General features: G+C 44.3%; 1 protein-coding gene across 1 annotated transcript in view; it reads right to left on the minus strand.

Annotated features, from left to right (window-relative positions):
- VPS18 (VPS18 core subunit of CORVET and HOPS complexes) overlaps nt 1-16,249 on the minus strand; it is a 121,403-nt gene that overhangs the window by 34,823 nt on the left and 70,331 nt on the right. The window contains exon 3 of the mRNA XM_069637511.1: nt 2,495-2,586. Coding sequence (XP_069493612.1) covers nt 2,495-2,586 — 92 coding nt within the window. The remainder of the gene's footprint in view (nt 1-2,494; nt 2,587-16,249) is intronic.

Genomic DNA, 16,249 nt, shown 5'->3' on the forward strand with positions numbered 1-16,249 from the left:
CTTGGCTGCCCCACCACCCACCTCAAAGATCAGGTAGGGGACTTTGCCACAAAAGGGGAAGTCAAAGTTGACTGAAAGAACGAGAGTTATGGTGGAGGAATTAGCACAGTGTCGAGGCATAGAGGAGGGCAGAAATGGGGCATTTGGAAACAATGGAAGACAGTCCATAACATGAGGGAAGAAAGGAGAGGTCAACAGGAGGCATAAGGAGAAGCGAAGCAATTAGGATGAGAGAAGTGAAGGCTATAGGAGAGGGGGGAAGGAGGAAAAGTCCTCCAATTCCCAATCAGAAACAGAATCACACAGTGGTGGATGAAGGTCAAGTGGTGCTGAAGTTCTTAAAGAATAACCAGCTGTCCCAGGACGGCTCCTTTACAGGGAGAGAAAAGCTTGCTAATCCAAACGTCCACCACCAGAGAGGAATGATGAATGACCCCAAACAAGAAAACCCAAAAAAGGCATCAGGGTGACAATGCCAGGTATTGCCCAAATCCAGGTGAAACACCACAACATCATGGCAAGACTATCCCACACCAAGCAATTGGCAAGAAATAAGTGAAGGGCACTAGAAATTCCAATGACTAGGAGTGACCGTTTACTGCCAGGAGTGCAGATTCGTTAACGGGAGAGAGAAAATGATGGAGGGCCACAGTCTGAAAAAAAGGATGATTAATTTGTAGAACCCCATCTCAGGGGCCCCTTGAACCAAGTCTCCCGGGTTTTCTGTTGTGTCCAATAAAGAAAGTGCAGAGAGTTTGGCTTTGAACCTTCTATTAATCCCAAGGTCGTAACAGGCTGCAGAATAAAAAACAAAGTGGGCGTGTTGGTTATAACAGCTGGTCTACCAACTCTATGCACTGTGTGGAGTACGAGGGCAGGGCAAATCTTGTATACTTTATTCCAAACTAGGGGTTGCTCTAGTCTATGCACAAATGACAAGGCTTTCAATGCCAAGATGGCATTTGCTGAATCTTCCAGTCAAAATAAAATATCACAGACCACTCTTGATGCCCCAGTTTGCCAATCAGACAAGCACCCTCACCCCTCCGAACATCTGTAAATCTGGCTTTTGCAGTAGGCACATCTTAACTACATTTGCTCCCCCAGTCCAAAGACAAAATAACCACTCTGGCCCATCTGACAAACAAGTCCCTTATTTCTGCTAACATCATTTCAAGGATTGCTTGAAATTGGACGAAAAATTCCCAAACTCTGCGCCGTATGAGAAAGTTACTTTATTTTAGTGTTTAGTCTGAAACTGACGCCCTCTCCATGATTACACGTGTTTCGTGTCGGCTGAGCCTTTCTCAAATCAGGGCTAATACAGCAATGCTTTATGCAAAATATCTGCGTGACGAGGATCAGGTAAGTAGTTAAGGGGTTAAATCCCAATGTTCAAATCTCTTGCAGCTTCTGTCCCGCGCGTCGGCTCAAACGGAATTCCCCTGAAACACGTTTAATCATGGCGAGGGCGTCAGTTTCAGACTAAACACTAAAATAAAGTAACTTACTCATATGGTGCAGAGTCTGGAAGTTTTTCGTCCAATTTCAAACAATTTATGACGGTTTGGGCTTTTATTTACCGTCACACTCCAGTGACCTGCGACACAGAATTCAATTTGGTGCATTACAATTAGATTCAAAGGAGTCATTTAGGGATTGAAAGGAGTCGCCTTTTTTCCCGACAATCATTTCAAGGATGTATGGTTAAAATGATGTGAATGTCTCTAATCATTTTTACCTACACATATGATCCCCAGACCATCTAATAACCATTTCTCAATGTAGCTGTAAACCATGTGAGGGAGATTGTTTCTCCATCTTACAAAGGTTACGTTTGTAACCAGAGAGTTCACAATACGGTTCTATGACACTACTCGCACTGAGTCGATGATTCCTAGAGATTAGACAGCAGAAATAGCAGTCCATCCGCCCATAGGAGCATATTATATATTCTGGCAACGTGGAAGATCACCATTACATTGAAACAGAGGATAAGGGCAGGCCAAAGGTTCCAATATTAAATTGAAAAGTAGTGGGGAAGCGGAATTCGTTTTAAGATGGATAACATATGAGGGCAGAAGCTAAAAGACAGAAACTAAAAGAACAAGTAACAAATACTGCAATTGGTTAAAAAGAATGTTAATTTTGGTTATTAATTTGGATTATATCCTATTGACAGACGACTAAACGAAGAATAGGATCATCTAATAAAAGGAAACATGGTGACAGCGTAGCAACAGTAGTTTGCAAATTATTTGGTCTACCTTTAGTCAAACTTCTGTCATACAAACGGACTAAATAAACTTTATTAGTAAAATACCATATGTGTACTGCTGGTAATAAAAGGGAAGATCAAGGAGATATACCAGGATCTGCACTAAAAAAATACAGTATTTGCACTATTGCGAATGGCTTTCTAAAACTGTATTTTTCATTTATTACATAAATTAGGAGCACATTTATATTTTCCCTCTCTGTCACTTATACTTACCTGTAGGGTCTAGAAACATCTTGTGAACCCTTGCATCGTCCTTGCGCGCCAAATCTACGTGGTTGGGCTGATCTGCTTTCATTAAATCAATCCTGTAAGAAAAACACATTGTGGCAAAGGAAACCAGATTAATTAACCATGCCCCACCATACTACAATACTAAATAGCAAGAAATTCATGAATTCAATGTATTTTTTAGAGTACAATGGCGCTCCATTGCAAAGTTGACTAGAGATAGTTTGCAAATGTTACAAACATTAAAAAAGATCAAATTTAAATAAAGCTCATGCCCTATGTTTTTAGATAACCAGTTTAGCAGAATAGCAGGAAAATTCAGGACTAAAGTATGCATACCTTTTTGGATGTCCATTATGCCAGGCCTCATGAAAGCCACTCAACCACTAGCATAAGTAATTATTTTCAAAGATGGTTTATTACCATTTTCCAGTGTCCCTTCTTAAATGTTTGTATGCTCTAAATGCATCATCCAAAGCTGCAATCTAGATGGCAGCAGTGCACCAGGTCAGTCAGCAGCAGTTTGCTGTTTATTTATTTATTTTATTGTGCATTTGTAAGGCACTTATACATCAAGTAAATTGTGTGTCTAAGCACCCGCAGGGCAACATGGGGGGAACATGGGAATGACATGAAAAATAATGAAGAGAAGAGAAGAGAAGAGAAGAGAAGAGAAGAGAAGAGAAGAGAAGAGAAGAGAAGAGAAGAGAAGAGAAGAGAAGAGAAGAGAAGAGAAGAGAAGAGAAGAGAAGAGAAGAGAAGAGAAGAGAAGAGAAGAGAAGAGAAGAGAAGAGAAGAGAAGAGAAGAGAAGAGAAGAGAAGAGAAGAGAAGAGAAGAGAAGAGAAGAGAAGAGAAGAGAAGAGAAGAGAAGAGAAGAGAAGAGAAGAGAAGAGAAGAGAAGAGAAGAGAAGATGGGGTGGGGTAAGTACTAGGAGGATCCCGGAAGGAAATGCTAGGGATTAAGCAACTGTTAAGTGACTTGGTGAGAGTGGTCAACTGCCAATAGATAAGTGCAGGCCTGTGATAGAACAGGCCAGTGGGTGCCTAGGCAACTGCTGGGAGCAGGCAGAGGTTGAAGGGGATTGGGCGTGGGGGCTCCAGACGCAGGTGGACACATAAGGGCCCTGGTCTCCAATCTCAGCAACTGTGGGGTTCAGCAGAGGAGGAAGGGAGGGAAGAAGGAGGCGATAAGGAAGGGCTTGAGGAACTTCAGGAATTTGAGGCGATCCAGCTCAAGACAAAGAGGAAGGGGGAGGCTGTACCATAGGAGGGAGCCAGTCAGGGAAAGAGATCGGCCACCAGCTCGCTGTTTAGCGAAGCGCTCGACACACAGAGTTGGTGCTGCAGGAACGCAAAGATCTGGAGGGAGAGTATTTAGTGAGTCTGTTGTAGATAGCGTGGTGCCGGGCCCCAGACAGCCTAAAGGATGCTGCAGAAGAATTTCAATTTGATCCTTGCAGCAACCAGGAGCCAGTGGAAAGATTTTAGGGCTGTAGAGATGCGGTCCCTGTTAAGGTTCTCGCAGCCCTATTCTCGACGAGCTGGAGGGGGTCGTAGAGAGGAGGAGGGTAGATTAAGAGGCTATTACAGTAGTCTACCTTAGAGAGATTCAGAGCTCTAGAGACATTGAGCTTCTGATGGAAAGTGAGGAAAGGAAGGATTCCTTTGAGGAGGTGGAATTGAAAGTGGGCCTTCTTGGCAAGGTCCTGAATGAGGGAGGAAGGAGAGAGAGAGGAGTCGAAGATGACTGCTGAAGGTTTCTGGCTTCAGATGATGGAGAAGCAGGAGCACCCATGGAGGGTGGCCAAAGACAGGGGAATAAAGAGGGAGCAGGAGTCCCAATAGGAAGCACCTCAGTTTTGCTGGCATTGAGGCAGAGATCATTGGAGGAACACCAGGACTGGATGGCAGATAGGCATTGAGGATTTGATGGAGGAAGTAAGGAGAGTATCAGAGGGAAGTTTGAAGAAGAGTTGTGTGTCATCTGCGTAACAGTGGAAGTTAGGGGAGAAGGTGGAAATTAGGTGTGCAACTGGAGCAAGATAGATGTTAAAGAGCCGGGGAGAAAACTTGGAGCCCTAGCGGACACTGCAGGTGGAGATCGAGTAGGAGGAGAAAGAGCCCAAAATAACCTGGGAAGGACGGTCATTGAGGAAAGAGGTCAGCCAGCCCAGTGTCTGCTCTGAGATACCTAGGGTATTGTGGGGCCGATTTGTGAGGATGGAGTGGTCGACTGTGTAAAATGCAGGAGAGATCAAGTAGAATGAGAACAGCTGGAGAGTTAGAATCAAGAGATGCAAGCAATTCTTCACAGGTGTTCAGAAGAGCAATTTCCATGCCTCTGGATGCTTGGAATCCCGATTGATAGTCGTGTAGGCAACCAACAAGATCAGTGTGCTGGGTCAGTTGGGGGAAGACAAGCTTATCCAAGAGTTTCCTATGGAAGGGGGTGATAGAGATGGGGCGGTAGTTAACCAGACAAGACGGGTCTGCAGAAGGTTTCTTCAGGATGGGACGCACAAGGGAGTGGTTGAGGGCAGAGGGGATAGATCCAGTAGCAAAAGAGTGGTTGCATAAATCTGCAAGTGCTGGGGCAAGAGAGACAATATTGTCGTTAATGGTTCTGGAGGAACGGAGGAGACCTTCATGGAGCGGACAACTCTGGTGACATCATCAGGTGTGATAGAATTGAAGGAGGAGAGTAAGGCAGAGGGGGGTGGGAGGCCTGTTGGTGAAGGCAGCCAGTTGGGAGAGTGGGGGGGGTGGGGTTGGGTTCTGAAGCCACATAGAGATCAGGGTTTGAAATTGAGATTTGATAAGCAGGAGCTAAAACCAGCTCCTGGGTGTCAGGCATCAACCTGTAGGCAGGAGCTACTGCAGGGTAACCAGGAGCTACCAGAGATGCCCCTTTCACTTTTTGTCCATTTTCTATGAACCATTGTGTTTACATGTATAGTAGATGTGTTCTAATTCTTCTTTATTAACATTCACAAATACTGAAAGTTAATGTCTCATGGACATGTTTGGAAGGCACCAGTTGGACCTAGGAGCCAAAAGTAGCTCCTGGAAGCTGTTGGTTTCAAGTTAACCAGGCTCTACTGTGCTAGAAGCAGGAGCTAAATAGCTCCTCTCAATTTTGAACCCCAGAGATGGATGTCTATTGGGAAAAGAAGGAGTCTGTCAGCCTGGCTCCCTAGGCTCCAAGCTCAATGGCTTCAGCAGCAAGCACTTAACAGACTACTACTGATTTATTGTGGGGAGTGAGGACTCAGAACAGAGGCTGACCGAGCATCCATTGGAAGCATTGTGCCAGACAGCGAATATAAAAACTGATTAAGTTGAAAAACAATGCAGTGCAGGCACTGAATTTGGACGCTGTGAGGAACCTGAGGGTGTTCCGACTTCTTTTCCCCCAGCATCCTTTGCTCAGGCGGCCAGAAAAAGGCCATTGCTTTTGCATCCCGACCATGGGGGTGGATATGCGAGGGAGAATCACCTAGGTGGAGGGAACTTGGGGAGTGGGGATGAGGATGTCCTTAGGTGAGACATGGCATCAGCCATTCCCTTTTCAAAATGAACCTTCTGTACCAAACAGCCTTTGTAGGTTACTGTCGGCCTTTCCCCTTTTCTTCCTTACAAAATGCCCCTCAGAAATGCCATTTTTATACTGGGACGAGGAAAAGATCAACTAGGAGGACACATCCTCATTTGGGTGAGATAAACATATATGAACCTCATATTCTTATGGCAAATACATATCAGCCTCCTCTTGTTAAGGCAAACAAACATCGACCAAGTAAGAAGGAGACAACATAGTTCTGAACACTTCCTTTAATGTAAACCTCCCCAAACACCACTTGTATTGAGACGAGGAAGAGTGCTTTGGAGGGTTTCAGTTGGAATAGCCAGACATGTCCAGCTAATAGTTTCAACATGGTCAGGCAATTGAAGTCAATAACTGGCACCTTCAGTCATTCAATAAGTTCCAAGTTTATAAAAATGGTGACCTCCCAGCACAGGGAGAGAGAGACAGCCTGGAGAGAAGGAACCGGCCCAGAGAATTGGAGCGGGCTGGAGAGGGACAGGCTTGAGACAAGCCGTACCAAGCAGGAGTGAGAGACACGCTGGGGCCAAGGCTGGCCGTGCAAGGGTCTAGGATCCTGCTGTCCTCCCAGTCGGTGCCCACAGCAGGAGCCATGGGGCGCAAAGCCTTCCCATTGCCGCAGGTCTCTGAGAGAGCGAGTGGTGTTCTCAGTAGCTGCCGCTGGAGAAGAGCGGAGCTATGCGCTGCAGAGTCCAGGACAGCGAGCGCTGTCCTCTGTCGCTCCCACGAAAGACAGTGCAAATAAAGCCGGAACGCAGAGCGGAGTACCCCGAAGGAGCTGCTGTATACCACCGGTGAGTGAAAAGAAGAGAACACTCATCCCCGGGCGCTCCAGGGACTGGAACCAAGCATGCATGAATGGCGAACAAACTGAAAACTGTTAGAAGTACTATGGAAGGTCAAAACAAGCGTCTTTGAATACCAAACAAGCTGCAAGCTATTACAAGCACTTTTGAAGATGAAACAAGTAATATTGAATAACAAATTGACTAAGAGACGTTGTGAGCACATCTGCATACCGCACAGAACAAAAGCAAGTGATGAGCATTTATGAATGAAGTGAAAGCAAGGTGGTGCGAGGGGGTAAACACCCTTGAACAAACTCTTTGATCCACAAGTGGTGGCAAAGCCAAAAGAGTACCAAGAAGAATATGTATTGAGAAACTAAGTATTGGCCAAAGACACAGGAGCCCGAGGAACTACAGGTTAAGAGAGAAAACCTATGTTGACCAAAACCAGAGGCAAACAGAAAGCGGAACAAAGTGCATAGGGGTATCAGTTGCATGACCTGTAATGGGTGTACCGTATGGACCGACAACTGCGCATAGACCAAGTGCCCTAAGGAAAGAAAATGTAAAGAAGCTTGTGTTTTGCAACAGTTGCTGAAGTGAGTTGGAAATCAAGTAACAAAGCATTCTATGTGAACTAGTGAAAAGCCTGGATGACAAAAGAAGGGACCTGGTTTAGTTTTTTGAAAGTATTGAACTCTTGGGGAAGGGAACCCAGAGATGTTATGAAGTGCGTTGAAATCTAAGGGAAGGGAATCCTGAGGATTTTTTGAGCAGTTCTGAACTTGGGGAAGGAGAAGCCGATTACAAACGAAGAGCTTGAAGAAGCTCGGAACTTTATTTTGAACACTTCATTTTGCTTCTGACTTCCCTACACATTGTATACAGTTAGTTTTGAGGGCGAGTATAGGTTTTGGAGACAGACATATTTGATTTTAACTTACTGACACAGACTTTCCTTAGTTTTCTATAGGGAGGGAAATTCACCCTTAGTTTAGGGCAAATTATGCCTTAATCCAGCCTGACATTTAAGTAAAATAAAACTTTTTTATTAGAAATGGGAATCTGTTGTCTGTGTCTTGCTTCATGATGCCTTAACAATGCATGAATACATGTTCTTGCATTTATTACAACCGTTTCCAAATCTTTATACATGATGTATGCTCATGTATGATTAATTTTTTTATTCTGTATTTTTTATCATCGCTTTATGATATCCATGTGGAACGTTTGGTCCATCACATCCATTTAGGAATGCTCATACATGATTGTTCTTGTCTGGAGAATATTAGTTTTGGTATCTTTGCCAGTGTCTTTTGATACTTGTGTGACAAGTTTGGTTTACATGCCATAATAAATAAATAAAAATAAATTAAAAGTTTGTGCATTTCTGAAAGGACAGCAGTGATACACTTGGGAGGCTTAAGACTGTGGTATCCCTGGCTGTTGCAGCCATAACACACCTGGCTCCTCCCCTGGAGAACGTGCAGATGAGTCACCCAATGTTGAGCCTAAAAACAGATTTGCACATTTTTTCCTGGAAGCACAGTAAGCCGACGGCCAGCTCATTTGTACTCATGAATATTGCTGCTCATCTTTTCTCTTGAGTGCATATTGCACAAACATTAAGCCGCGGTCTATAGCCCCTTGTACACGCCTCTGCCTTTGTGTAATAAAGCACTGCTAATTAGTGAGTGGCTGCAATGTGGGGTTCAAAGGATTGACTTGTAAGTAAACACATGCGATATATTTTTACCCATGCCAATGCACCCCACTGCACCCCTTTGCCAATGGGGAAAGAAAACGGACAAAAATGGAGGTAATAACCCACGGGCGTGCCAAATCTGCAAAACTGTGCAGGGTTCATAAACCACAAAAGAGCTGTACACCCTGACACACACAGGCAAAGTTGGTGTAAAAACAGGAATCACTGCTGTCACCTGAAGCAAGGCCGCAGAAGGGCTAAAATCCGAAAATGAACTTAAAAATTCAGTCATTCTCCCAGTGAATATTTGGAAGGAAAAGGGTGCTGAAATCATAGATTCTCCAGGCAGTCAGAGGAATCCAGCCATCACTGCCTGACAGCTGTTTAAGGAAATTAGCTGTCAAACCCAGTTTAAAGTGTTACTGTTTTCTGGAAGAAATTGCAAAATGCGCCTATTTAAAGCATGTTTGTGAAGGGCTTAATTCTTTTAAATGTCCAAATCCCTTATAAACTATGCTTATTTTTATATGTGTTCACGAAAAGGCTTTTTTGTGAATTTTACAGCAACCCAGTGGAAGTAACTGCTTCATTCTGATTGGGCAGTGCCTGGCCTGGGAAAGTTGACATCTCAGCTTGACACTCCCTTGAAAACAGGAAGCCTAATGGTTCCCGCATATTGACAACAAAGAGCATCAGACATTCGTCTCTGGCTGAGCCAAGAACAAAGGACAGGCTGAGCATTGACCTCTGCTGGGAGGGGCGGGATACATCCCTCTGCAGGAAGGGGACACACCTCCCTGATCAAAGGTCAAAGGACTGGACAGCTGTTGCCTTGAAGGGGAGGAACAAAGAAAAAAAAACAACTGCTGGGACATTTTAAATCCTTATTTGTGATGAACGTTGAAACTCTTTAACTGAGCAACCTAAAGTGGGATAAATCTGAAAATTGGTAGGCATTAACCTAATTTCAGGCTTTTGCTTTGAAGACATTGATGAAACCTGCACCATTTAAGGAACCAAAGTTATGAAAATATTCTCATTGTAGCAGAACGACTAATGTTGCAAACCTAAGATTGTATGTACATGATCCACTAATAAGCGCCCAGAGATGTACCGAATGAGAAATGATTAATCCAAACTGTTATGGTTAAAATTGATAAAAATCCGTAGAATGACAAAGACAGCTATTACGAAGATGGGGATTGCATGTGAATATAGACAATCAAATATGAAATGTATGTGTCCGATTTTATTAGGGTAAATAATTTTAGAAACGTACATTTGTGAAAAAGTTATGTTTTGGTAAAAATCAATGTGGGAGTTCCTAAATCCCATCGTAAAGATGACAGCTCTGTTCTGACTGCCAACAAAAACAAAGCACGTGCCTGTAGCCACTCACAGCCATGGGGATGCGTTTTGAAATTCTGCCCACACCATAAACTGGGGGATGTCATTTTACAGTAGAAATATAGGACCAGAACCCCTCCATATTACCGAGCAGCATCTTGTTCCAGAACTCTTCATCTTGTAGCTGACCCCAGTCTGCTCCAGATTTCTTTGCAGAATCCAGACTCCAGCATTGCTGAACTCTTGCTAGCTAGACAAACTTTCAAACATCCAAAACTTAAAAGAATAATTCTGATTCAGCTTGGCTTGCTACTATTAAGGCTTGCCCGCTGAAACTTGCATCCTGTAATCTGCCGTGTCCAGTAACCAGAAGAGCCCATCGAAAATGAGGTACAGTCCCAATTGACCAGAACTGCGCCGCTGATCCAATCCCTCCAGAGGTACCCTGCTGCCGGTAGACCTGACCCAATCCAATGACCAGAACCGTGACGGTCCAATTTAATTACAAAGGACTCTAAGTATTAATAGGAAGAACAGTGACCCATAGTATATCTGTATTGTATCATCCCAATCTCAACCCATCAAATCTTTAAATTCAGAACCCTAGTATTGTTAGAATCCTCCTTGCGCTGATTTTTCTCATCTGTGTTACAAAACCATAACTCCTTAGTGATTTTAAGTAACTAAAGAAAATCCCAGAAAGGAATTGAGTATCCACCATGTGAATGGTTGCGCTGGCCACTTAACTGAAGATTCATGTGTGGCCTCCTCTTTTTCATAGTCATTAATATAGTGTAATAAAACCTATCTGTCACTTTCAAAACTGAACTTCTGCTTCATTTTCGCGCCTATTTTGTAAAAACGCCTCACTAAAACCTCTAACTTCTTCAATTTTAAAGATAGAAACGAAATTTCAACTCTCACTGATACCCAAGACCCTTACCTACACCCACAGCTAAAAACCGCAACAGTGTATTTGACCCGTTTTTCTCTAATATCACATAGTAAAAGTTTGCTGCAAATTTGCTGTTTTCAAAAGTTTACACGTGTCTTTTTCCCATTTCAAAGTGCTTCTTCCATCTCATCCTGATCTTAAGTGTGTCCTGTTGTTTATATTATATTTCATCTGTGTTAGTTCATATCTAGTGTTGCTTTCCTCAGAATTTCTATTCACTAAAGCATTTTTGCATCCTTTGGCATTATTTTACAAAGGAATTTTCACCTGTCAGTTTAAAAGTGTCATTTTCCAAAAACGGTTTTCTCTGTTATTTGGGGAGGGAAGATTGCATTTAAACTCTAGACATGGTATCTCATTCCTGAATCCCTGCTAATTACTTACATCTGTGTAGCATTGCTCATTTGTATCTAAACAAAACTTTGCAGGGGAATATTGACCTAAACGCTATCTGTTCACAAACCGAAACTGTTCTTTTTCCCTGCGTTTTCTATTTTTCATCATTATAAGTGAATTCAATTGCTTTGCTTATTTTCTGAATTGTATTGTCACTGTTAGGTGATTGCTGTCCCATATATTAAACGTATGTGTAATTTGAATATTAAATAAATAAATATTTACCTCTACAAACTAGCTCGATTCCTGGTTCAGTGTGAACTGGGGGGTATTTTGAGAAGGGTGTGATATGAGTGGTATATCATTCAGAATATTGAACTTACAAACAAAAAAATAAGGGTTTCATTGCGCACTACATGCTAGACGAGACCTGGGTGTGTGCCTGATTGAAATCCCTAACAGCTTGGGGGCTCGTGCCGTGATTCTGAATTTGAAATACCACCAGTGACAGTCTAACACAGCATACTAGCCTGCAGGGTACAGACACCTTGCTGGGTTGGGGTGCTATACTACACTGTACACGCACCTCTCAAAATAAATACAAAAAATAAATCGGCCCTGTTTGCAAAAGTAAATTAATCCTGAAATAAGTCAGAAGGAAATTGCGATTTCTGAAATGGCGATCTCAGTAGAGATTAATATTGCTAGGGAACATTTCCTGCACAAACTGTTTGTCAGGGGTGAGTGGCCCGAACAGGATGAACAGGTATGGCTACAGGAAATAAAAGAACAAGTCACGGCAATAGACCTAGATACATGACAGGACAAGGGTCCATTACACCAAGCGCTTAGCGAACTGTGCATGGCCCCAAAAAAGAAAAGAGTGTAAAATTGCCAAAATAGCGGCCTACCTGTACCTCCACATAGGAATAATACAGGAAAAGCATGCAGACAATATAGTTCTGGCAAAGAAGCAAGGGTAAACACTGCAGAAAATCCAAACTAATATAGACTCTGCAGAGCAAAGGCTCCAGAAAAGCTAAATCAGAAACAGAGGCTAGGCAGTATATTACCAAATTAAAGGCTGGCTCTCTTACAGCAACAGAACGCAGAGCAAGATACCAAATTACAGACATTGCAAGATGAGTATCAGGAAAGGGTTGACTCTTTAAAACAGAATCAACAAAAGCTGACGCAACAATTAACTTTTAATAGAGTCTGTGCACAACAGATGGTTGTCTTACAAGACCAGATAGACCAATTAAAAGAGGAAAATAATAAATTAATTATTAAAGACATCCACTCTCAAGAGGAATTTGATGAGGAGCCCCAGAAATCTAGTGCATTTAAAAAGAACAGAGGGACGACCTGGCCGAACAGAGGGGCACTGAGGCCAGGAAGTCAGCCAATTAAAAACTAAAGCTGGCCCTTCAGGAGTTTAGTGAAGTTAAAACTGAATATGAGAAGCTACTAGAGCACACCAGGCGGGTGGAGGATGCTCTGGAAAAGAACACTCGGACCAATAATGACAAAACTCAGGAGGTGAGTCTCCTGCAGCAAAAATTGGCCCAGTATTTTCAATCCAGGCAGGAAGCACAGAGAGACAATGAGGCTCTGTGTGAAAAGAATGACAGGCTCCACAAACAGATAGCCATGCAAGAGAAAATCATTGAGACCAGTAAGGCTTTAATAGAGGAGCAAAAAAGTCAGATTTTGGCATGACACCAGGGAATAGGGGCTGAAAGAAATGAGGTAGGAAGGGACAGAGAAACCCCTGAGCATAACAGCAGGAACCCTGTCATCAGGGACTTTAACCCCTTCAGTACTTGCCGTCCTCATGTCCACTGGCACATATGAACCAAGGGCCACGGGGATGGTAGACTTCAGTACAATTAGCAACATGGGACTGACAGATCAGCGCCTCCCAGAAATGGATGGGCGGGCATCTCTGTATCGATTATCAAATGTTAGGGCTAGCCTCTCTGATCAGGAAGACTCCAGTGAGGGGAGGATCAGGGAACTGGATCCTCAAAAATACCGCCTACCAAAGGATCAGTCTGTAAAATTTGGTGGGGAACTCCATGAAACTAGGCCCACAAAGAGTATCTTAAAGACCTCTTCCCAGCTAGGGCAGAGGGGGGATACTCAGCCAATCCTGGGAGCAAGGGAGAGTCAGAAGACTCTTCTGAGTGCCACAGTCCTCAAGAAACTAGGCCCCCACATGCTGCAAGCCATTGCCAAGCTTGCAGAATCAGGGAGAGCCTAGAGGATCAGATAGTCACCTCCTGTAGCAGTGCCTCTGAGTCAGAGGATGAGTGGAGTGTAGTTGCTCCAATTCATGCCATACAACACGTGTAAATAGAACAGCAAGTGAGGAAGGCACGAGGAGCGAGAGCGAGGCGGACAAGAGAGGGATTCCGATTTGGAATACAGGAGAGAGGCAGTTGGAAAGGAGAAGCAGAGAAGAGACATTGCGTTTCATGTCCCCTTATGTATCTCTATTACCTATTAACAGTTATCAATAGTACTGTATAAATGTATGTGAAATCAAAATACTTTAATTGTCCCATTAAGTGTATGGCCCCTTTACTAAAAAGGCCAACAAAATTAAGAGGACCCTACTGAAATATCCCCTGAAACAGATCAAGGACATTAGGAGCGTCATAACTCCCCATCATAAAAATGCCAAATATTCAGTTTGGGAGCACCTCGAGTTATACGAGCAAATGATGGATACTTTCCATTTGAAAGATAGCCAGAGTTACATTAAATATGTCAAATGGACATTATCCCTGGAATACTCCAGCTTCTTTGTGGGGCTGGAGGATCAGAAACACTCAAGATGGTCCACCTATAGGGCGGCCATCTTAAAAGGTTTTTCGGTAAATAGGAACCCCCAAGAGGCCCGCAAGGTGGCCTACAACCTGCAGTGTGGGAAAGACCAGGCCCTACAAGAATTTGTGCAAGAATTAAAACGTGCCTTTGTGCAGACCACCAGGAGGGTGCGCAGACAGTAGGGAGTTCATTAATACCTTCTTTCCTGCACTCCTAAGTACATCATGACCCAGCTTGTGAGGGACTTTCCCGAGAAGAGATCAATAGACTGGGTCGTTGAACAGGCAACTCGTATTTATGAAGTGCAGAAACCGGAAGAGAATAAAAATAGAAATAAAAACCCCAATCCAGCTAACACCCCTGCTGCTGCTAAGGTGGCGGAGGTGAAGGTTGCCCCCATTTTAGATCTGGAGATGGGGGGCCTAAAAATATTCCTGTGCAAAATCCTTCTAACCAAAGACACAGAAGGTCCTCGGGCCAATCCCAAATAGGTAGGCAGGGAGGTAATTCCACAAATGGGACCCCTAACTCCCCTGATTATATCAGCCCCCGTTACAAGGGCAACAGACCCATCATGTGTGGACTCCCCCAGCCCAAAGGGGGGGGATCCAACCAGGTAGCTTCCAACCCAGGAAACTTCCATCCTAGCTTTCCCCAGGAGGGCAGTAATCCCCCAAATGCCGGGTTGAGCTTCTTTCCCCGGTACCCGCCAAACTTCAACACCCAAAACAACCCTCCTTTCTTTACCCACTTTCCTGAGCCCAGACAGCCCAATCTGGGAGAGGGGGGCCAAGGGTGGAGGGTTACCAGAACTACCCCAACCAAGGGTATTATGGGAGAAGGGACAGTTACCCTTCCCGTGATCCACCTAGGATGGACCAGAGACCGCCGTACCAGCCAGAGCGGGTGTCTCAACTGGAGCGCCAGGTCCAGAACTTGTCACAGGATCTGGGTCACATGTTGAGGGCTCAGCAGAACCCTCAGATGAACATGGAGGCCCAGAACCCCTCAAATCAAGGGTCTGGTACTCCACAGCAATGACGGGGGAGAGAACCCCGACAACCCACTGGTTCCAAGGGAGGAGGCACAGGGGGAAGGGGGTGTAAAGCCTAAGAAGTGGCTTACTTCCCCACTTGCGAAAAGCCCCTAGAAACCCAGGAACCGGAACAAAAATCTCCTGCCCCCGAAAGTCTGCAACCTAAGGAACAGAGGGCGGGTAGGAGAAATAAAGGGCTTAAAAAGACCCATTTTGTGGAGGAGGTTAGAGTCTTCCAATGTGAAGGAGAGGGGTCCTCAGAGGATTCTGGGAAAAGGGTCTTCTCCTTCAGGGATGGGGGAATTCCTCCCAAAGAAAAATGGGTCCCAAGAGATCCTAATCAAGACTGGGTAGATGTGGGGACGGAGTTAATACCACCCATCAATGAACCCCAGAATGACAAGCCAGAAAATCACCTTGTCCAAACCAATTCTGGTGACTGCCCCCGAAAAGGGAGTGTGGGGGGGCAACCCAGAATCAGAACCAGGGTTGCAAAATATCCAACGGTCACCTTTTTCTTACAGATTCCCAAGCTCCCAAACAGAATCCTGCCCAAACTACCCCTCTGTCAGAATCAAGAGTAAGGAAATTAACCCACCAATTGGCCCAAAATGCACATTATCTTTGCCCCCTTGAGGAGAAGGAGGGAAGATTTTATGCCCCGGTCCAAATACAGAGGCAATGTACATTTTTGGCACTGGTGGATACTGGATCCCAAGCCACCCTTCTGTCAAAGAGGGCCTTTGATCAGCTGAATTCAGGAAGGGGGGGGGGGGGGAAAGAGATGCCAGATCCCTCTCAACCCTCTTCCTAGACAACCTCAAGAACTTCGATGGGAAGGATATTCCTGTCGAGGGGACTGCGGATTTAGACATTAAAATTGGGCGACACAAGGTGAAACACCCGGTCATAGTTGTGACTCCAGAGGGCACACCATGGTTACTGGGGAATGACATCCTGCGTAGATTGTCTCCCCTAATAGATTGTGTAAACAGGGTCCTCTGGACCCAGACTAACCGACCAATAAAACTAAAACATAGCGTCAACCATGTTAGTCTAAATGGCACGTGCCACATGGCTGAACAAAAACCTGACCAAATTGAATTCCATTTTCCAAAACAACAAAATCCCTC

The sequence above is a fragment of the Ambystoma mexicanum genome, chromosome 14 (genome assembly GCF_040938575.1).
Source record: "Ambystoma mexicanum isolate Mex_15411 chromosome 14, UKY_AmexF1_1, whole genome shotgun sequence".
NCBI classification, from domain to species: domain Eukaryota; kingdom Metazoa; phylum Chordata; class Amphibia; order Caudata; family Ambystomatidae; genus Ambystoma; species Ambystoma mexicanum.